Source organism: Schistocerca americana, chromosome 6, assembly GCF_021461395.2.
Source record: "Schistocerca americana isolate TAMUIC-IGC-003095 chromosome 6, iqSchAmer2.1, whole genome shotgun sequence".
NCBI lineage: Eukaryota > Metazoa > Arthropoda > Insecta > Orthoptera > Acrididae > Schistocerca > Schistocerca americana.
In genome coordinates this window covers 320,314,734-320,337,055 of record NC_060124.1, presented here as the reverse complement: position 1 = coordinate 320,337,055, position 22,322 = coordinate 320,314,734, and the positions used below count along the sequence as shown (strand labels likewise).

General features: G+C 40.6%; 1 protein-coding gene across 1 annotated transcript in view; it reads right to left on the bottom strand.

Annotated features, from left to right (window-relative positions):
* LOC124619547 (sodium-coupled monocarboxylate transporter 1-like) overlaps positions 1-22,322 on the bottom strand; it is a 182,890-nt gene that overhangs the window by 26,628 nt on the left and 133,940 nt on the right. Inside the window, exons 12-13 of the mRNA XM_047146017.1 lie at positions 12,345-12,431; positions 3,073-3,257 (exon numbers count right to left, since the gene is read on the bottom strand). Of these exons, the coding sequence (XP_047001973.1) occupies positions 3,073-3,257; positions 12,345-12,431 (272 nt within the window). The remainder of the gene's footprint in view (positions 1-3,072; positions 3,258-12,344; positions 12,432-22,322) is intronic.

Below are 22,322 nucleotides of genomic sequence, written 5' to 3'. Positions count from 1 at the left end.
TAAAATGGATTTTTCCGGTTATAATGAGTGTTCAATAAATGGATAAATGGGTATTTGAAGTCACTGTTTTGGCTGGAAACAGATGGGCATAATTTGGTAAAAGAAGAATCTGACCAAACAAACCTATCAACGTAACCACAGTCCATGGAATTAGTGGTTAAAAATCACTTGCAATTTTGGAGATGCAACGATATGTGTGATATAGTAATTCATAAAAAGAAGGCAATACGAACTGTATACAGTGTTTCACAAAGGATTCGCTTTCTCTTACTGCACTTCACATACACGAAAGTTTTTTATTTTTCCCCCTAGTGTTGGTCAACTGCACAAGCAGTAAACATTCGTACTGAGGGTCGTACTTCTACGGTTTATCTTTCAGATACTAGCTGAAGTTATCATCAGCTTATCTGCATAAGTTAAATGGTTGTAATTTAAACATAATTAAAGGAAGGTCAGTTTTGGTGAGATAACGAAAGACAAGAAGTGGAATGCGTTTCTCTACAGTTACAAGTACTGTGATACTCACATCTAGTCACAGCGTGAAGAGTGTGCGAGTGAAGAGCCGTGGCAAAAACGAGGATATTTAAGATAAAGATTGTTGCTGTTATTAAGACTCGTCCAGTAATTGTTCTGAGTAGTTGTGTGTTGCAAAATCTGTCACTACATAAAGGGCACGGGTAAAATCTCACGCGACTTCAAGTTCAGGGACAGTGCTATTCATTGACATTTACACTAAAAAACCCCGTTTTACAGATTCTTATAAAGTTGTGTTTCTACACTAAGTGTAAATAATGAGCAATTTAGTATGCAGATGAACAAATTGTGAAGAAGAAAGTCTTTTCTTGTTTCGTCCCTTATTTGCGTCGTACGCTGATACCTTTATGTATGTGTAGATAGTTTGGGATACTTGTGGATTATGTCGTCAGGTTTAATAACTGTGTTAGAAGTCTGCTAACCATCCGAATTGTAAATGATACAACCCAGTGAAAAAGAGTGGTACTTAAACATTTGCTTATCATATAACAACACTTGAAGCTATCGTTGTAAAAGGTGCATGCTGTACTGGTTTTTCCAATGTTTGCTACTAACATACCGTTTCCTTTGACTCTTAATTGATCTGTGTGCACCTTAGGAATGCTACCAAATCCTACAATTTCAACAGAAATTAGGCTACATATGATCCATTACTACCATTGGTATTTGTGTTCATAAAGTGGTTCTAAATTCATATAATTACAAATTTTTCATGTATTTTGAGCGAATTCCAAGTATAGATCCAGGGTCTCATAAAGAGTAATATTCAGGTGTCCATTTACTGACGGCTATTTATTTATTTCTTTAACTCTAACTAATATTGTTATCAGCCAAGAACATTTTTGTAAAAAGGGGTTGGAGGGTAGGTATGACACTTGGTGCCCTCGTGATGAGGCATTTTCCTAACAGTAACATGGAGTTGATAGCTGAGTGGAAGTTAGTTGTATGAACAGCTGTGTGATGTATCCTAGCGTTTCAGTAGAAAATAAAAATATTTTTTGAGGCAATTACTGCTGTTAGAGATAAAGTAACTAAAATGTGGAGTGAAAAATTTATAAAATATGGAATGGAGAGAAGCTGTGATACATTGGAGGACGGGACAGAGACACAAACGAAACCAGTTCTGGAAAATGTACCAAACGAAGCCACACTAGAGATAGAAAGGAGTCTACCTGGAAAAATTCTGCATCGCACTGTTTGAACACAGATGTTAGTAGGTGTGTACTTACTGTTTGCGACAGATGTAGCATCATAGGAAACTTCAAACAGGTCTACATTTTCAATTTTTACGTTGATATACTCTGAGAACTCTGTGAAGTACAAGGCAGAAGGTACATCCCCACCGTACTAATTATAAGAGCTTTTTCCCGTTCCACACACGTATGGAGCACGGGAAAAATGATTCTCTAAATGCCTCTGTTCACGCGGTAATTGATCAAATCTTATCATTACTATCCTTACGGAAATGATATGTTGGGAGTATTTTCCTAAGGTCACCATTTAAAATCGGTTCTTGAAATTCAGTTAGTAGAGTTTCTCAAGATAGTTTCCATTTATCTTCAAGAGTCTACCAGTTCAGTTTCTTCAGTATCTCTGTGACACTCTCTCACGGATTAATCAAATCTGTGACCATTCATGCTGCCCTTCTCTGTATAAGTTCGGTATTCCCTGTTAGTCCTGTTTGGTACAGGTCTCACAAACATGAGCAATATTCTACGATGCGTCTCACGAGTGATTTTTGAGCAATCTCCTTTATAGATTGATTACGTTTCCCAAGTATAAACTGAAGTCTGTTGCCTGCTTTGATCATGACTGAATCTATCTAATCGTTTTCACTTCACACCCAAGCATTTGTATGAGTTTACAGATTACTGTGGCTCACTAACATTGTAAACATTCGTAAACATAGGATACTATGATTTTTCGTTTTGTGACATGCACAGTTTTACATTTTTCAACATTTAAAGAATGTTGCCTGTCATCGCACCACTTTGAAATCTTATTAAGAACTCGCTTAACATTCGCTGAGCTTCGTTCATATTGTACATCGTTGCAGATAAGTGTATCATCTACGAAAAGTCTGGGGTTACTTTTAATATTGTCCGCAAGATGATTAATAGACATCGTGAACAGCGATGGACCCAGCATAGTTCCTTGGCGTACACCCGAAGTTATTTCGACATCTGACGATAATTCTCAGTCCAATGCTGCAGCCTCCCACCCACGAACTCAGCAATCCAGTCACATATTTCGTTTCATACTCCATATGATCGCAATTTTAATAATAAGCGTAGCTGTGGCACTAAATCAAATGCTTTTCAGAAATTGAGAAATACTGCACATACCCGAGTACCGTGATCATTTGACTTTCAGAATGTCAAGTGCGAGTTCACGTATGATCCATATTTTAGAAATCCTTGCTGGTTGTCATGGAGGTCGTTCTGTTCGAGATAGCTCACTGTGTTTTAACTCAGAATATATTCTTTCACTATGTATCCCATAGATGACATGCAGGCAGTAGGTATACTTTAGTTTTACCTGTTGTGGTAGTCAACTGTGACAGCCACAGAGCCGTTGTTTGCGCGGTCAAACTCGTAGAGGCACCCGTCAGTGGAGAATGGCTTGGTGGCGAAGCGGATGTCCCCCCTGGCCTGGTAGGTCTGGGCGCCCAGAGACAACCACGCCATCAGGACCACGCTGGTCAGCCCGCCCACCAGCATACCCTGCGCATGCGCAAACAAACCATCAGGCACAAGTAAAGCATCCCAACACTGTAGAGGAGGCAGATGCTGAGACAATGTCTGGTGGCAAGGAGATCATTCTTCTTCATCTGTTTGTATCGTGCATTTTGGATGTGTGAAGCATTTAGCTACGTTGATGTTACTTTACCTATGATCAAGATACTTAGCCACAGCAATGTTCATTAAGGGTTGCGTAAAGCAAGCACGATAACCATCCCATTAACTCTTTGAGTCTCAACAAAATGAAAAAAAAAAGAAATTAAAATTTCACATAATTCGACTTCATCATCATATGAGCAACGAATACAAGAAGAAATTGGCAGAAAGTAAACTATCAATTTTTAAGGAGGCGGTTGTACTTTGAAATATAAAAGTGACATTTTTCACAAAGCTAATGCTTGTTTTCATAGTAAGCATCGAATGTAAGATGAAATTGACAAAAAGTAAGCAATCAGTTGTTTTAAGGAGATGGTTTCACTATGGAACCACTGGGAAATGCTGTTTTCAACCATTCAACATTTCATATGGTATATTCGAAAAGAAATTCGCATTTTCCCTAGACAAAATTCCACATCTCAAAACTTCCATAAACTCATAACGCCTAAAACAAATTGTAGTCATGAATAACAAGCAAAACTGGGCCTAAAATTTGACAAAATTTTTTATCATAACAACATACTGACCCAGTGGTTTCATTTAGATAATACTGATAAAAGACGTAGTACAGACTCAAATTTATGTTATAAAAACTTAGATATAGTTGCTTTTACTGTTAGTGATCTCCTCAACAAAGTCATATATCAGAGTCTCCTGCAATCCCGTAACACAGTTGCTGTCACTGTTGCTTTGAACGCCGTAAGTGACGTCGGCTGCGGTGCCCTAGCGGTTCAAGGCGCTTCAGTCCGGAACCGCCCGACTGCTACGATCGCAGGTTCGAATCCTGCCTCGGGCATGTATGTGTGTGATGTCTTTAGGTTGGTTAGGTTTAAGTAGTTCTAAGTTCTAGGGGACTGATGACCTCAGATGTTAAGTCCCATAGTGCTCAGAGCCATTGGCTATAAGTGACTGATATAATGCACTAAATTCGTAGAAGTACTTCAGTGTACCATTAGAAGCCTCTGTCTTGCAATTGCATTGGTAGTTCCATACGAAATGCACCAGCACTACAAAAGTATTACCAAAATGGTGGTCTCAGTCAGAAACCACTAGGGCTTAAACGGTTAAGAAGTTACAAAGTTATTTTGTCAAGGATATAAGTTGTTATAGGCAGGGTCCGAAGCATAAGCCAAATATGGCGCTTACTCCAGTTTGTAAGTTAAGTTTGTATGTTACCAGGATTTACAACACCCGGAGGATGTGTTGTGGGACGTGGGACAGAACACAGTGCAAAGTATTTTCCATTCCTCTCTTTGCATCATCAGCCCTCTACTTGTTTTCAGATCAGAATAATGAACTCAACTGGCAGGCTTCGCTAATCGTCATTGATATACATGTAAGTAGTTACAAAACCATTTGTGACTCGAATTTTATAGTGAAATAACACAATATGTATACAAGAATCAAAAAGGAGAAATAGGAATGGTAGATCAAGGACGAAGTGCTTGGGTTAGGAAGGATGCGAGACAGGAATAATGTCTTTCTCTCTTACTATTCAGTGTGTAGATCGAAGAAACAATACCGGAAATAAAAAGAAACAAAGATTCACGAGTGGTATTGCACTTCAGAATGTACTGATAGCAGTGATAAGATTCGCTGATGGAATTATTATCCTCAGTGACAGTGAAGAAAAATTACAAGACCTCTGGAATAGAAAGAACAGTCAGATGAGCGTGGAACAAGTATTGACAGTAATTAAAAAAAGACGAAAGTAATGTGCAGTAGCAGGAATGAGATTAGTGATAAAATTAACATCAGCTGGGGGTCAGAAGTAGGGGAAGCGAAGGAATTCTTCTATCTTGGGAGGGATTTGACACATGAAAATGAAGCAGACGTGCAGACTAGCTCTGATAAAGGGTGAATTCTATAAAAACATCCACTAGTATCAAACATTGACACTGATTTGAGGAAGAAGTTTCTGAGTTATTATGTTTGGAACACAGAACTGTACGAAAGTGTCATGGACAGTGTCGAAACCGTAAAACAAGGGAATCTAAGCGTTTGAGATGAGGTGCTGCAGAGGGCTGTCGTAAGTTAGGTAGAAGAGGTTTTCCACAGTCTCGGCGAGGAGAGAAATATGTGGAAAACATTGACGTTAAAACTGGGCAGGTGGAGAGAGTGTGTATTAAGAGATCAGAAAAAACTTCTTTGATACTGGACGAAGCTGTAAAGAGTAAAATCTGTAGGGAAAGAGAGAAACTGGAATATATTCATCGAATATCCCCGTCATTGGGTGTAAGTCCTACTTGGATGTGAAGAGACTGGTACAGAAGATTGAAGAGGCCGAAAAAATCTCTTTAAAATATTTCATTATTTTTTTTTGACGCTGTATAAAGTAGTGTCATATGAAAATGGTTTACTGTTCGAAGCAGGCTATTAATGCAAGATAAATGACAACTTTTTCAGCAAGTTAAACAGTCACCGGTGTACACAATGGTTTCGACTATCAGAAAATCAAACGTGTTCACAATTGTCCTCCATGATTAACTAAGGCCCGTTATCTGTTCAGTGTTGATATGTTTGGAAGGCAAATTCTTCCAACTTGCATTGTGAAAACGTGATGTTCTAAAATGAACAAGAGAATGGAATGGACATAATCGTTAGCACAGAACATGACTTGAGGATGAACAAAGCTAAGACGAAGGCGATGAAAAATAGTCGAAAGGAGAGTAACAACGTGATTGACATCAAATATGGTTAAAAAACGGCTCTGTGCACGATGGGACTTAACTTCTGAGGTCATCAGCCCCCTAGAACTTAGAGCTACTTAAACCTATTTAACCCAAGGACATCACAAACATCCATGCCCGAGGCAGGATTCGAACTTGCTACCGTAGCGGTCGCGCGTTTCCAGACTGTAGCGCCTAGAACCGCTCCACCGCTCAAATCTGGGAACGACTCATATTGGCACAAGTGAAAAAAAGTATCTTACATTGTAAGTACAGTTACACAGGATGGCTGAAACGGGGAACTCATCAAAGTTTCACTGCCTGAAGAAAAGAGGGAAGCACCTGGAGAACAGGGGCAGACGTCAGTGTAACTTGCTGGTGGTTGCACACACCACTGGCGGCTATGTAAGTTATTAGAGTTGCGAATGTGTTTGACAGCTAGAATGGCTACCGGAATGCTTTAGTGTTAGTCGTGTTTAGTATTGTTACCGAGCCTGGCGTAAAGAGCGTGAAAAGCGCCAGCTGTCGAGTGATTACTGTGAGGGACGCAGAGATGCACTTGACAGAATTTGGAGCGGACGACACTGTGGGTATTCATTTGGCTGATCGGTCAAATCGTACAATATCCAAAACAGTGGGGAATTCGTGTGTGGCAGTGGCCAGATGTTAGATTACATGGCAACCCCGGGGCAGGTATACCTGTCGTCAATATTGCGATCGAATACGTCTGACTACAACAAGGAAGGATCGTCATATAGTGCATTTAGCACATCGTATCAGCATCACATTTGTGGCTGCCATCCGAGAACAGGTAATGGTCTCCCTAAAATATTCTCTTTTCCGACACTATTAACTGGAGATTAGCAGCAGATTGACCAGGGTAATATCATCCCATACATAGCTGTGTTTGGTGTGGTGCCGTGACGGGAAAGCGTGGACTGCTAAGGAATTCAGTGATGAACTGCGGTTTTGCACATTCTAAATGCCCATTGTCGGCTAATATGGCGGAGACCTGGGGAGAGGTCTCATGATTCTAATGTTAGAGAGAGGCATAGCTGTATTAATGCTGGCGTTATGGTGTGCGGAGCCAATGGGTATGATTTCAGAATACGACTGATATTGAGGGAACTCTGGCGACGCATCGATGTTTCATAGACAACCTGCATCGTCATGTGTTACCTCTCATGTGAAGGTATCATGATGTGGTTTTTGAACAGCCCAATACTTGACTATACATAGTAAATGACTCTATGAACTGTGTACGTGATGTTCAGCTACTCCAGTGACCAGCAAGAAACCCCAACTATCCTTCCCAAAACAAGTGTGGAAGCCGCTCAGCCATCAACGCCACCCCTTTGCAGGAATACAGAATATCGAGGACTGGCTACAAAAATTGTGGGACAGCTTGCCGCAGGAGAGAAACCCTTCCCAACTATATCAGTACTTGCAGACAGGCCAGAATGGTGGAACGTCATAGTGATAAGGGGATTGATTCTGCCACGTTCTTTGTAAATCGCATTCGATTTTACGATCACTGAAACAACGTTATATGCCCTCTCAACCAGTGAAGTTCCATTTCATTTCCTCATCTTCTTCACTCTTTTCATCAGGCAGTATAGGAAGCAAGATTAAATGGGGTAGTCTAAGCTAGTAAGAACTGAATCGCGACAGATGAAAAAACTTTCTTCAGTAAAAGGCTCCCACTGGTATCAGACATTTATATGGAAATGAGGATGGAGGTGTTTTATGTCTATATCTGGAGTACAGCCTGCACGGACCATCGCAAATCCGCAGGAGAAGAAACTGTAAGCATTAAAAATATGGTGCTGTTGAAGAATATGAAAAATTAAGGGAATCTACAAAATGAATAACAACAAAAACGAATAACTGAATCAAGATTAAGAAATACCCTTATCAGAAGAAAGAGCAGGTTCGTGAGACATCTGTAACAGCATCATTCTAGAAGAATCGGTAGAAGAGGAGAATAGGAGGAGCAGGTAAGGGCTAGAATTTGCGAAATAGGCTATAGAAGATATTGGTTGTAGTAGCTACACAGTGGTTAAAATTTTAGAACAATATAGGGAAAGATGTAGGACAGCACCAAGTCAATAGGCTGAATAAGAACTTTTGAGACACATCATCCAATTATGCTGTAAACTGACCAAATCCTTGACACCTCAAATGACACCTCACATTTTTATTAATGCACAGACGATTAACATCCTTTACAAGTATCTAAATTTACCTTTAAAGTCAGTGCCACTTTCATGTAGTTATTTGATTATATGAGTAGCGTACAGAAAGGAAATTGTCCAGATTAATATTACACGTTTCTGACTAACACGCGAAGGGTTCATGATTTGTTGCTTTCTCGCTGTCCGCCTCTGCTTGCTGTTCACGTAATTAGGCAGCGAGACATAGGTGGACGCACGGGAGGGAAATGACGCCAGTTCATTGTAAGTCAGACGGTAGCAGTGAAGGGACTGACTATGGAGGACACGGGAGTGTGCACGAAAACACTGACAGAATTAACGCTTAAGCTAGAATATCGAGGGAGCAAGAACAATGCAAATACTGACAGTGAAATAATGAAACAATTGTATAGGACAAATTGTCTGACCAATAACAAAAGTGGTGCAAATGGTACTAGGTTTATATATTAACAGTTGGTGTCGACAGACAAACTGGAAAAAAATATTAATTTACAAATCAGAAAGAATAACTGAGGACGTCTTCTTTTTCTAATCATTTTCCCACAAAACGACACCAAGCAAGGAGCGACGCGCTCAATCAGGTCTCGCCGAGATCTTTCAGGTAAAACTGCACACTTTATTGCCATGCTCCGGAAACTTTTCAGCTGTAGAAGGCTGATCATGTCACATTATTAATATAAAGACTGCGGAGGTCACTGCTGAAGTATAAATATTACGTGGTACGGACTCTTTTATTGTTGTTGTTGTTGTTGTTATTATTGTTGTTATGGTCTTCAGTCCAGAGACTGGTTTGATGCAGCTCTCCATGCTACTCTATCCTGTGCAGGTTTCTTCATCTCCAAGTACCTATTACAACTGACATCCGTCTGAATCTGCTTAGTGTATTCATCTCTTGGTCTCCCTCTACGATTTTACCCTCCACGCTGCCCTCCAATACTAAATAGGTGACTCAGAACATGTCCTACCAACCGATCCCTTTTTTCTAGTCAAGTTGCGGCACAAATTCCACTTCTCTCCAATTCTATTCAGTACCTCCTCATCTACCCATCTAATCTTCAGCATTCTTCTGTAGCACCACATTTCTAAAGCTTCTATTCTCTTCTTGTCTAAACTGTTTATCGTCCATGTTTTACTTCCATACACGACTACAGTCCATACTAATACTTCTGGAAAAGACTTCCTGACACTTAAATTTATTCTCAATGTTAAAAAACTTCTCTTCTGCAGAAACGCTTTCCTTGCCATTGCCATTCTACATTTTATATCTTCTCTACTTCGACCATCACCAGTTATTTTGCTCCCCAAATAGCAAAACTCATTTACTACTTTAAGTGTCTTATTTCCCAATTTAATTCCCTCAGCATTATCTGATTTAATTCGACTACATTCCATTATCCTCGTTTTGCTTTTGTTTATAATCATCTTATATCCTCCTTTCAGGATACAGTCCACTCCGTTCAACTGCTGTTCCAGACCCTTTGATGTGTCTGACAGAATTATAATGTCATCGGCAAACCTCACATTTTTTTTTTTTTTTTTTTTTTTGTTCTCCGTGGATTTTAATTCCTACTGCAAATTTTTCTTTTGCTGCCTTTACTGCTTGCTCAATATACAGATTGAATAACATCGGGATAGGCTACAACCCTGCCTCACTCCCTTCCCAACCACTGCTTCACTTTCGTGCCCCTCGACTCATAACAGCCATCTGATTTCTGCACAAATGGTAAATAGCCTTCCGTTCCCTGTATTTGACTCATGACGCCTTCAGAATTCTAAAGAATATCCCAGTCAACATTGTCAAAAGATTTCTCTAAGTCTACAAGTGCCAGAAACGTAGGTTTGCCTTTCCTTAATCTATCTTCTAAAATAAGTCGTAAGGTCAGTTTTGCGTCACGTGTTCCAACATTTCTACGGAATCCGAACTGATCTTCCCCAGGTCGGCTTCTACTAGTTTTTCATTCGTCTGTAAAGAATTTGTGTTAGTATTTTGCAACCGTGACTTATTAAACTGATATTTCGGTAACTTTCACACCTGTCAACATCTGCTTTCTTTGGAACTGGAATTATTATATTCTTCTCGAAGTCTGGCTGGCTGGCTGGCTCTCCCAAGGCTATCAGTAGTTCTAATGGAATTTTGTCTACTCCCGGGGCCTTGTTTCGACTCAGGTCTTTCAATGCTCTGTCAAACTTCTCACGTAATATCATATCTCCCATTTCATCTTCATCTACTTCCTCTTCCATCTCCACAATATTGCCTGCAAATACATCGCCCTCGTATAGTCTCTCTATATCCTCCTTCCACCTTTCTGCTTTCCATTCTTTGCTTAGAACTGGTTTTGCATCTGAGCTGTTGATATTCATAAGTAGTTCTCTTTTTTCCAAAGGTCTCTTTGATTTCCCTGTAGGCAGTATCAATCTTATGCCCGGTAATAATGCCTCTACATGCTTACATTTATCTTCTAGCCACCCCTGTTTAGCCATTTTTCACTTCCTGCCTATCTGATTTTTGAGACGTTTGTATTCCTTTTTGCTAACTTCATTTACTACATTTTTATATTTTCTCCTTTCATCAATTAAATTCTATATCTCTTCTGTTACCCAAGGATTTCTACTAGCCCTCGTCTTTGTACTTACTCGATCATCTGCTGCCTTTCTTTCATTAACACCTCCTATTGCAGTCAGATTAGATAATACAAAATTAAAGGCATTGTGCAGATAAAAGGGAAAACTGAGATTTACAGAGTCACAAATTTTACCAGACGGTTCTTATACGACAGAACAAACATACAAAATGGTGCAGTTCATTAACTATACAATGACTTCCAGTTAACTATGCACAAGATTCAGGCAGTAATAGTATGCCAACTACTGAACACATCAAAAGTACAGGCACCTATGTCAACTGGGCATTCCTTAAGCAGGCCGCTTGTTCTCTGGTACGATTTAAAGAGTGTCATTTACCAATCTCAGGTGTAGTCAGAAAATGGCTTAGATGGTCGGATTCATACAGAATATGGAGGTCATCATACTATCCTAGGCATTTTTCATAGACTACGGTACACTGACCGACGGTATGCAGATTTCAGACGATCTATAATGCTGCTGGCTGAAACTTCGAATTCTTCCTGCAATTCTGTTCAAGTGCTTAGGTCATTAACGAGAATAATAATATATAATATATGCACTTGGTAATTTATAGTGTCCTTTATATTATGTTTCTGTTTATGTTTGCTATGTCATAACACCCAGAGAACGTAATAAAATTCAGTAATCAAAAAATGTGAATACGTTGGTACGCTAGAAACAAGAAAGATGAATCTAGGAAATAGGCACAATAGAAGTATGATACCATGAATCGAGTAAGATGGTACAGTGCGAAAGACATTACACACGTTTTTGGGAGGAAATACATTCAAATTGTCACGTGTCCATCCTCAGTTATGTTTTCTGTGTTTTCTCTAAATTATTTCAGTATACTGGCGAGCTTTTTTCTTCATGGTCATGGCCTACTGTTCAACCACATCGAATAATCGCTCACTAATGGAGTCGACTTCAGTTTGCCTCTGGCGACTTCAAACTAGTAAAACACAACTAATGAGATGAAAATAACATTTCATTGTAACTTAGAAATACTCAAAAACCGTGTCTACACGACTTCTCGTGTATTAAGGAAGGACGATGTTGTTATCCTGAGCCTTCTACTGAAAAACAAGGAAATTAAAGCTTACACCCTATCGACGTCGGGGGCTTGAGAGACAGAGTACAATATTGGAAAGGTCAAGCGTGAGAAAGGAAGACATTTGTGGTATTATTTAAGAAATTGTCATAGGGTTCACGTAGTATGACTCGGGAAACAGCTGGGTTAGCTTGGCGGTAATTTCACTTTAACTCATCCCAAATACGGAGTGAGTCAAGGCTTTCAAGGCTTTATCAAGCCTGTATTAGTCTTATTGAGATGTCATTTGCTCCACAGTTAAAGCAGGTGCGTACATCAGTGTGGTTTGTTCTGTGGCGGTGCTCCTCTCACTTACCCTTGAGTTGACACGTGGGAAGAACATTCCAACAGTAAACAGTCCCAGCGTAGGTCCATTGGTAATTGACCCCAAGGAAATCGACACCTGCAATAAAGACAATACAACAACTAAAGTTATGTCACAAACTAAGAATAAATAAAGCTGTTACCTCAAAGTAATACATCGATTTGAAGGTGTGGCAGTAAAACTTAAAATTACAAAGAGGATGAATGTCTTTCTACTAAACAGCTTGACTGTGCTCGCTATACATTACTCGTGAATCTACTGCTCTTAACATTCGAAGATCGATAGTGACCACTGGATCAATATCTGACTGATTCTAGCTAGAAGCTCTTTGGTCCTCTGATCTGAAATTTCACATATTGAAAGTTGGTTTTGCTGTAAAGTACACTACAAGTCGACTACAACAAAACGTAGCTTGAAACTTCCTACTTATTTTCATACCAATTACATTAAATACTTTTATCCTATCATCGGTCATCATAATATTTTTAATTTTTTCTTTTTGTTTCCTTCTTACAAATTATTTCTCGTCTTGACAACGCTTATAACCGCCAGAACCAGAAACTGTTCGCTGTGACTTTTGTCAGGGACAGCTTCCTTAAGTTAAATCTTCAGAAACTATGATAGGAAAGCACTGAACTTCCTGGTTTTAGATGCATTTTAAAAATAGGTTTTTGAAGTAACTGAAGTATCTCAGTTGAAATAGGTCAAAAATTCTTCGATTCACACACCTAAATACATATTATTTAAATCTATATGAACGAATTAGAACATCAGCACGGACAGGTGGATTATTTTTCACACACATTACCTACACCAAATCTTCTTACAGATTCACGTACAACAGATCAAATGCTATTATTTGATATGGACGACAATAAAATATTTTTAGTTTTTATTTAGGTTTCTTGTGGTATAAATTTACGTTTGTGCCGCTGTCATTCTCAGATTATTCCTATATCATCAATGACTTATAAATATGATTGCCTTGCAAACAGAAACGCAATTCTAGTACGAATCATTAAATCGCACAAAAAACTGGACTTCGGTCAAAATTAACGTCATACAAAACATAAATTTAACCAAAAGTCATTTTTTCATTATTACGTGTAGCTCGAATGTCATGAGCCATTGGTTAAAAGAAGATCTGCGTCGTCTGAAGGCGAGAGGTGTGTGTCAGTTACAGATACAGACACTTCTTTAACTAACACTGACTTCGTGTGACACTGGTTTTACCTTTGAGTTGACACGTGGGAAGAACATTCCAATAGTAAACAGCCCCAACGTCGTTCCATAGGTAATTGAGCCCAAGGAAACATACAATGTATTGGCAATACTTATGGCAGCCATATTAAAATTCCGAGAGGATGCTGCTATCATAGCCTATTATTTTCAGTGATAAATATATAAATATATTACGCCAAGCTTGAGAAGTCGCTGAACGTGCATTGATAAACTATCATTACTCTTAGACTTGCCATAAAATAAAATATTGGCAACTGATATATTCATACATCGCTGCTCTTAGTTCTTTAGCAGACGATACGCTCGAGTACAAAGGGACGAACATCTTCTGTCGATCCTCCTGAAGCAAGAAGGTCTCTGAGCATGGATTACGCTTTGTTCTGTAAAATTGATCAGGGTCCTGACGTCAGATTTCGCTGACCGCTTCTCATCCAGACACTTCTTGAATCAAACCCACTCTCGCTGCCGCGACTAGAGAAGGAAAGGCCGCTCGTTGTGGCTGGGGGCCAGGAGGCCCATTATATGTATCGGACTTCGTAGCAAAATTTTCAGTTGTATTACGTGAGTGGCCTTCAGTCTGTTTTTCGCGTAAATGGAATGCGAATATAAAGGACGCGAATAATTTCCATGTTTCTTAGCAATTGCTTGATTTTTGAGCATGCTGCTTCTCGACGAGCATGTTGAGTGTGTTTGAATGTTATTCTGTGCTTGATGATGTCAACAGCTTTTATGATTATTCTTGCGTTAATCACAGAGAGAAATTAAGTTCGAAATTTCACCAAATTATTGATATTCGTTCTGTTGTTAATTGACGGTAATGTGCCACGCATTTGTGCCAAAATTTAAGTAGCGGTTGATTTATAACTCAGTTCAGGTGTTGGCCCGCGCGAGAATTCCTACTTCTTATCTTCTTAGCCACGTCATTTAGGTAGTTGCTTCATCTGAGATTTCTCCGTCACTTGCAGTAATTTAAATAACTGTGAATTTCCGGTTTTGAAAAGAATGTGCTGAAATTACACGTGGTAACCTTACGTCTTACAACCGCTCTTGGTTTGAGTAACGTACGACTTAGACTTTTAGCTTGGTTCGCTTTGTTGTCGTACACCAGATCTGCAAAATCCATGGATTTACTAAAGAAGTGACTCTTAGTTCCTTATGATTTAGCACGCAGGTTAGTGAAATAATTTATAAATAAATAAATCCCGTGGGATTAATAGTGTTGTGGAAACAGGATAATCCTCGTTTGAACACAACAAATGTTTACTGAATAGCTGCGTCACTGTCCAGTGACTGTTAACACGCTCTCCCTCAGTAAGTTTACTGCCCTTAATGTCTCAATTTCTGATCACTCAAACATTGACCATATATCTTAAGAACTTCGATATATGTACGTTGGACCTTGTTTTGCTTCTACTTCTTTTTCCCATACACCACAATTTAAGAAAAGCTGTTTTAGATCAACTTGGTCAATCTGAGTAATTATTTCCGCATTTCCCGTCCAGAGTTACCATGTTCGCAGTCAAAACGGCATGCAACATATTATGCGGAGCTGATGGTTAATAGAAATATAAACGCCCTTTGCTTTAGTTTCCCATCAAACTTCGTCATAGACCAAGACAATGAACTTCAAAGCGGAGAAAACAAAGTTTACGTTGGGCAAACTTTCATGTCAGGGTACAAGCGACGTAGTTTTGAGTAAGAGAAGTTTCAGAACATAACTTACTCATGAAGCATTTTAAGGCAGTTCAGGGCCAGTATAGCTTCATAAATCATTTACCTTACAACAGTTCAAGGTTTCAGAGGATAAAAGACATTAACAGAATAAGTTTAAGGCTTATAATCTATTTTATTTATAGGCTACACGAAAAATATGCGAGTTAATTCTGAAGAGACGCTATGGGCAAGCAACTCTAGAAGAGACAATGAACGGAAAGAAGAAATAAGTATATCCATGGAAGTCGTGTATTTGTTGGTCTGTGTGGCTACACATTCACGGGGGATCGAAATACTTGTAATATACATATATATATATGACAGATCGCAAGACATTTCGTTTGGTGAGATGATGGCTATGCTCTATTCTTCAGACTGCAATGTATTTTCTCATTTTTTCCCTTACATTAACTTTTTCGCTCTCGTTGGAACCAATCAAAATTGCATTTTGAATGTATCACATCAGGCAACATAAATCAGCTTGTGGACTATTATGGACAGGATTCAAAGTAACTGCTTATTAGGTTCAAACCTTGCACTGGACGGAAGGGGGACGTACTGTTTTTGAACTCCAACCTATGTATAGCCTAGTGTCATACAGAGCGTGTTCTGTTCAATGTTTGGAGAGTCTTCAGCTCACAGTGGACAGCAGCGATTTCACAAAATATCGGAAGTCCAGACCCTTGGTTTGACTGTGGGAAACACTAACGAAATGCACGTTCTCGACATCGTTGAAAACAAAGATCATCTTCGACTGCGGTATGCTGGCGATGGATGGCAGATGTGAGAGCACCGTGTTTTGTGGACGACAAAGGTGTGTCAGTTCATCCAGTAAGCATGTTCTTAAAAACTATTGTCACAGATGACGTAACTGTCTCTGGATGGGATTGAAAGCGTGTAGTCTACTGCAGGTCTAACTCAGACCATCACTGTCGCACTTGGAAGAGTGGTGCTATTGCCACATACCTTACTGGAGAGCCACTGGTGGTAGTGTTAAAATTATAAGTGTAAGTATCAGTACAAACAAATCAAAGTTTGAATCAGGCTTGAAAGCGTGTTCAGATAGCGTAACGGTTCAGGTGATTGTTTGCAAGAACCAGAGATCTGTGATCGGGTCCCTGTGTGGCGCAAATTTTCATTTGTCATTACGTACAAGCCCTCCATTTTGGCTTTGATGGACCATTCATTGCCGAGCTACTGTCGTGTCATTCTCTTCCACTGTCGTCATTCTGAAGTGGTGTGCAGAACATAGGTCAGTACAGCACTCACCAAACTGTTTTCAGCTTTCCAGAAGTTGGAACCACTGCTTCCCATTCAAATAGTTCTTGCAATGGGCACCAACTAGACAGATGAACCCCATTAAGATACAGTCACGAAGGAAGATCCAACTCTTTTTGTACTCTTAGATCACATTTTTTATCTTTCTGAGCCATCCATCCTGTCTTATTGCTGGCGATAATCGTCTTCTTAGGCGCCAGTTGAAAACTTTTCCAGAAGTTTTCCCCATTGATCGCTAAAACTTATGAAATTCCGTTGAGCTAAGGGTTTTCTTGATAACACGATATTTGAAAAGTTAACCGCTTCTAGGGGAACAGAAATATCTTGGAGAAAACAAAGGACAAACCGTTTGGCACCATAGACATCAGGTGTTGACTGTACCCCGCACAACTTCTAAGTCGTTTGGGTGGCCGCGACCTCTTTCCCTACGGAAAGGAGCCCGCAGGAACTCTGAACTGCGAATTCCGTGACCAGACCGGCAGCGCTCTGGCCAGGCCACCAGGCGGACTGCATGTCAGCGGTGTAGATCGGTGAAACACCGTACCTTTCCCTGCCTTCGCAAGGTCACGTGCCGAAAACAAGACCTTCCAAGAGACAGCTATTTAGGCCAGCGTGCGAGCTTAGCAGAGCAGCTTCATCGCAGCGAGTAACCGACCAGAAGATCTCCGCTACGCCTCACTGGAGTCTCTGCCTCCACCACCGGGACAGCACGCCTCCTCCTCCATATGGACTTTGTAAACAGCGGCGTGCTAGCTGAGACCTGATACAATATCTGCTCTTTGTTTTCTTCATCGCCAAGATAGTACCAGGACTTTCCTTTGTGCTTCTATCCTTGCCGGACTTCGAAACTTTTCTTAATTTTTTGACTGTCCTTTGGAGTGCTACTGTAAGTGTTTTAGTGTTTTGTTTCCGCTAAGTAAGGTACAGTGGAGACTCCGTTTTCGAACCCCAGAACTGAGGAACTTCCTTCATGCTGAACTTAACTTTACTCATATTTCGAGATCTGGCTCAACTTTAAAGAGTTTTGTGATTAATTCCATGTGTTGAGGATTTCACGCATTCCCATGTCATTCTGGAACATTAAGTTTGTTTGTGGAAGAATTTTATTTAATTTCAGGCTTAAAGCAATTTACCTCCATGACAGGTTGACGACTTTGTTAACGTTGTGTTAGAAGAAGAAACTTTTGTTACTATAGCTACCTCCCTCTTTAGTGGATATCTCTGTAGAACCAGATATGTCACAAACCATCATGTAATCTACTGTGGTAATCTACTGTGGGAATGAAAATGGCTCTGAGCACTATGGGACTCAACTGCTGAGGTCATTAGTCCCCTAGAACTTAGAACTAGTTAAACCTAACTAACCTAAGGACATCACAAACATCCATGCCCGAGGCAGGATTCGAACCTGCGACCGCAGCGGTCTTGCGGTTCCAGACTGCAGCGCCTTTAACCGCACGGCCACTTCGGCCGGCTGGGAATGAAGATATGACTTTTTTAGGTGTGATGAAAAGAACAGAATGAGTAACGCATGTACCAACTTCATGCTTGCCTTTGTTAATTTGGTTAGCACCGCTTTAAAGTGACGATATCCTCAGAGACCTCAGATATCACCTCCCGTTTTCATAAATGAACAGACAGTTAAAAGGTTTTATATATTGATGAAATTTTAAATTCGCTACTGGACTCAGTACACCTTTTTATGTAACCGTTTGATTATGAAAGTACCGTAAAGAAAAGAAATTTCCCAGAATAGTACTACGCTCCTCTGATGATTATGTGAAAGGCGCATGTGTTGTTATCAACGCCTGTGGGCTGTGTGACGCAGGCTGAGACGGACCCTGCTGAAGGTATTCCATGGGTTGGCGCGTGGGTAGCGCTGAAGGGCTTGGTGACAAATGACATGGGAATGCGTGCAACCCGTATTTATGAAATAAACATTGGGGATGCAATATGGAGGGTACAAGAAAGATGCTGAATGGCATGTACTAGGGCGTGCTGAAAAATAATCCGATTTTTGTATGTGAAAACGCTTAAAGATTGCAAAATAAAACAAATTTTATTAACATTCTACATTTTTCTTCTTCATGTTTACATATTTATTTCTCAGCATAGTCAACTTGGCGACGAATATATTTCCTCAACTAGAGACCTGTTGATACCGTCACTATCAAATATTTGTCTTAGTGGACGGAGCCACAATCTCACTTCTTTCCAGAATGAGATTTTCACTCTGCAGCGGAGTGTGTGCTGATATGAAACTTCCTGGCAGATTAAAACTGTGTGCCCGACCGAGTCTCGAACTCGGGACCTTTGCCTTTCGCGGGAAAGTGCTCTACCAACTGAGCTAGCGAAGCACGACTCACGCGCGGTACTCACAGCTTTACTTCTACCAGTATCTCGTCTCCTACCTTCCAAACTTTACAGAAGCTCTTTTGCGAACCTTGCAGAACTAGCACTCCTGCTGTGAGTACCGGCCGTGAGTCGTGCTTCGGTAGCTCAGTTGGTAGAGCACTTGCCCGCGAAAGGCAAAGGTCCCGAGTTCGAGTCTCGGTCGGGCACACAGTTTTAATCTGCCAGGAAGTTTCATATCAGCACACACTCCGCTGCAGAGTGAAAATCTCATTCTGGAAACATCCCCCAGGCTGTGGCTAAGCCATGTCTCCGCTATAACCTTTCTTTCAGGAGTGCTAGTTCTGCAAGGTTCGCAGGAGAGCTTCTGTAAAGTTTGGAAGGTAGGAGACGAGATACTGCAAGAAGTAAAGCTGTGAGTACCGGGCCTGAGTCGTGCTTCGGTAGCTCAGTTGGTAGAGCACTTGCCCGCGAAAGGCAAAGGTCCCGAGTTCGAGTCTCGGTCGGGCACACAGTTTTAATCTGCCAGGAAGTTTCAATCTCACTTCTGCTTACTCGGCTTTGTCACTATCGATGTGAAGTCCTCGACGGTGTTCTTAAGTTTTGGAAACAGATGAAAATCGGATTTGGTCTAGTCAGGACTGTGTGCAGGGCGATTGATGGCAATGAATCCAAGGCGTCGGACTGTTGCAGATGTCGCAGCGCTCGTGTGTGGTCAGGTATTGTCATGCTGAAGGAGAGAGTGCTGCATGTGTTGAAGAACTCGTCGCGTTGGATACTCGAGTTCAGCATGTTGTTTTCAAACACTGAAATAGTTACATTACACATTGCCATTTTACATACTACAATTCTGGGCCCTCCAGCGGCAGATGACTGGAAATATGTAGACGTAAAGAATACAGACGTAGAATGTTATTAACGTTTGTTTTGCTTAAAAAGCTTTAAGAGTTTTTACATAAACAAGTTGGAGAGATTACGTTTCAGCATGCCCTCGTAAAATAATGGAACAAATTATATTCTATAAAGTAAGGGCTGTGATTATTCAGTCTGGTGCTATCAGCACTAGTTTTATTAATCAACGGTTTGTTCCTTCAAACAACGCTGAAACAGTAACCCAGAACTTCAGATGAGTAATTTCGTGTCTCTTCTGTCATTTAATCATCTTTCCACATATCATCTCTGAGAAAGGAGTGCAACCAGACCTGATGACCATCTTACAGGTGAGAGAGAGCATATCATCTGCATGCGACAGAGACACTTCTTCACCTGTACAAGGCAGGACACTCTTTGAATAGAACACTACACATTGCAGCTCTCAAGAATAAAATTTGCATGTCGCTTAGTCGTTCATGAATATCTCATTTTGCGATCAGACTGCACCACATACAGAAGAACAACAGTGGTGCAAATAAAACATAGAATCGACGTTTAACGGACATCAACGATTATAGTGAGGAAGGTTTCTAACGTGTTTCGAGTAGTCATGAGAATGCCTTTTAAGATGTCGCATTCTCCTAGTTTTAGTAATTTGTTTCTTTTTCTGTCATTAAGTGGCTGTGATAGCAATAGCCGTCGAATTTCTTGCTCCTTCCCTGATCTAGCACTTACTCATCGAGAACTATAATTAATTATGGAATAGTTGTTTGTAGTACTCTGCAGTTCTTTCATTGGGTTCCAGTGCTCAAGCAGCAAATGTTCTAGCATAGTTTCTCCCCAGAATGTAACGTAACAGCATAAAACATGAGGTTTCCCAGGAGCCAAATATATGTATTAAGCTTGGTGGTGGGAAAAAGTGATCGGTCTAACGCCAGGATGTTGTTGATGATGATCCTAAGGGTAGAGGCATTTTTTCTGATCCAATTCCAAATGGTGATGATCTGATTGCATAAAAATGTGTTGGCTATGATTTCTACTGAATTGTGTTTATCGCAAATCGGAGTTGAGATTAGATTTATCCGTTGCCACATATCAAGGGACAGATATGTTTATATGTTTCTGTGACTAGACCTTATCAGGATGCCCCCATGTTAGTGGGCAAGAACCTGGAATGCTGGAATGAATGTTGCTTCAGATCTGGCTCAAATTGACTTCCGGGTACGTTAGAAGCAAGAGATGCCTTGGGATATCCCGAAAGAGAAAGTACAACGTATGCCAAAATGAAAACGGGGCTGCAGTTATAAGTAAAGACATTTTTCATAACTATTATAACTGCAGTTCCTGTGGAACAGTACAGCTTTACATAATTGCCGCTGATATTGATATACCGATCCAAAACGTATAAAGAGAATGGATGGGTTAGTGATGGATCGAGTCTGCCACATTATCTTGCGCTTCCTTGTTACAGATGAATCTCTGACCTTTCAGAGATTGTCTTAAGGACCAAAGCTATGGGAGTAGGATAGTGAGATGTCGGGATGTAAGAAAGATGTTCTAGGACCTCCTACAGAAGCAGTTCGGGAGTCTTCTTGGGCAAATGTTGACTAGCGTTATCCTTGAGAAGCACTATACCATTATGGAGATTGCACCTGTGCTTGTCCTGTATTTTTTAGTACTGCTCAGCATTTAATGTAGCACCCCATGGTAGCCAGTCGATGAGTAGAGGTCATTCCATGCCGAAAGATACACTGAGCATAACGTTTCCCGCCTTCGATGCAGAATGGATTTTTTCTGGACGAGCTGAGCCGGGATGCTGCCACTCCATGCTCATCCGTTTGGAGGCAGGGTCGACTCGGTGACACAATGTTTATCAGATGCTGGAGTCTGAACGACGAAAATTGATCCTTGCGCCCCGTAGCTCAACAGATGGGTTAGGCAAATATCCATTCTCGCTGTCTTCTGATTCTATGAAAGATCGTTGGGTACCCACTGTGTTCAGACATTGCCATAATGAAGCTTCTCGTGGGTTATGTGATGTGCAGTTCCTGTGCTTATCGACAGTTCAACAGCAATGTCACGTATTGTGATACGACGATTCGTCAATAACAGCTACTCCATGGCCGAAATCGTGGTACTGGTAGTGACAACGTGCGCCTGCCCAGGGCGTGGCATACCCTTGATGTTTACACTTTTCGTCACATAACCCTGATGCCAATGGAATGTAGTGCACGGTGCAAGACACTGTTTACCTTACATCTACTTCATCCTGCGATAAATTTGTGAAGAATACTCCCCTTCTGCGTGAAGAAATTGGATATCCGGTCTTCGTGCTGGTCGGGAGAAATCCATCGTGCTACGAACTGTGGAAACTACTCTCGAGAAATGAGGAAAATGCTGCGAAGCCGTTATCTTTGTCGTTTCTCAACAAATACATTAACCAACTGGAATAACATACAACACCGCTACAGCGGAGATCTCCTTTTCGGTTGGGCGTACCTTATAATATAG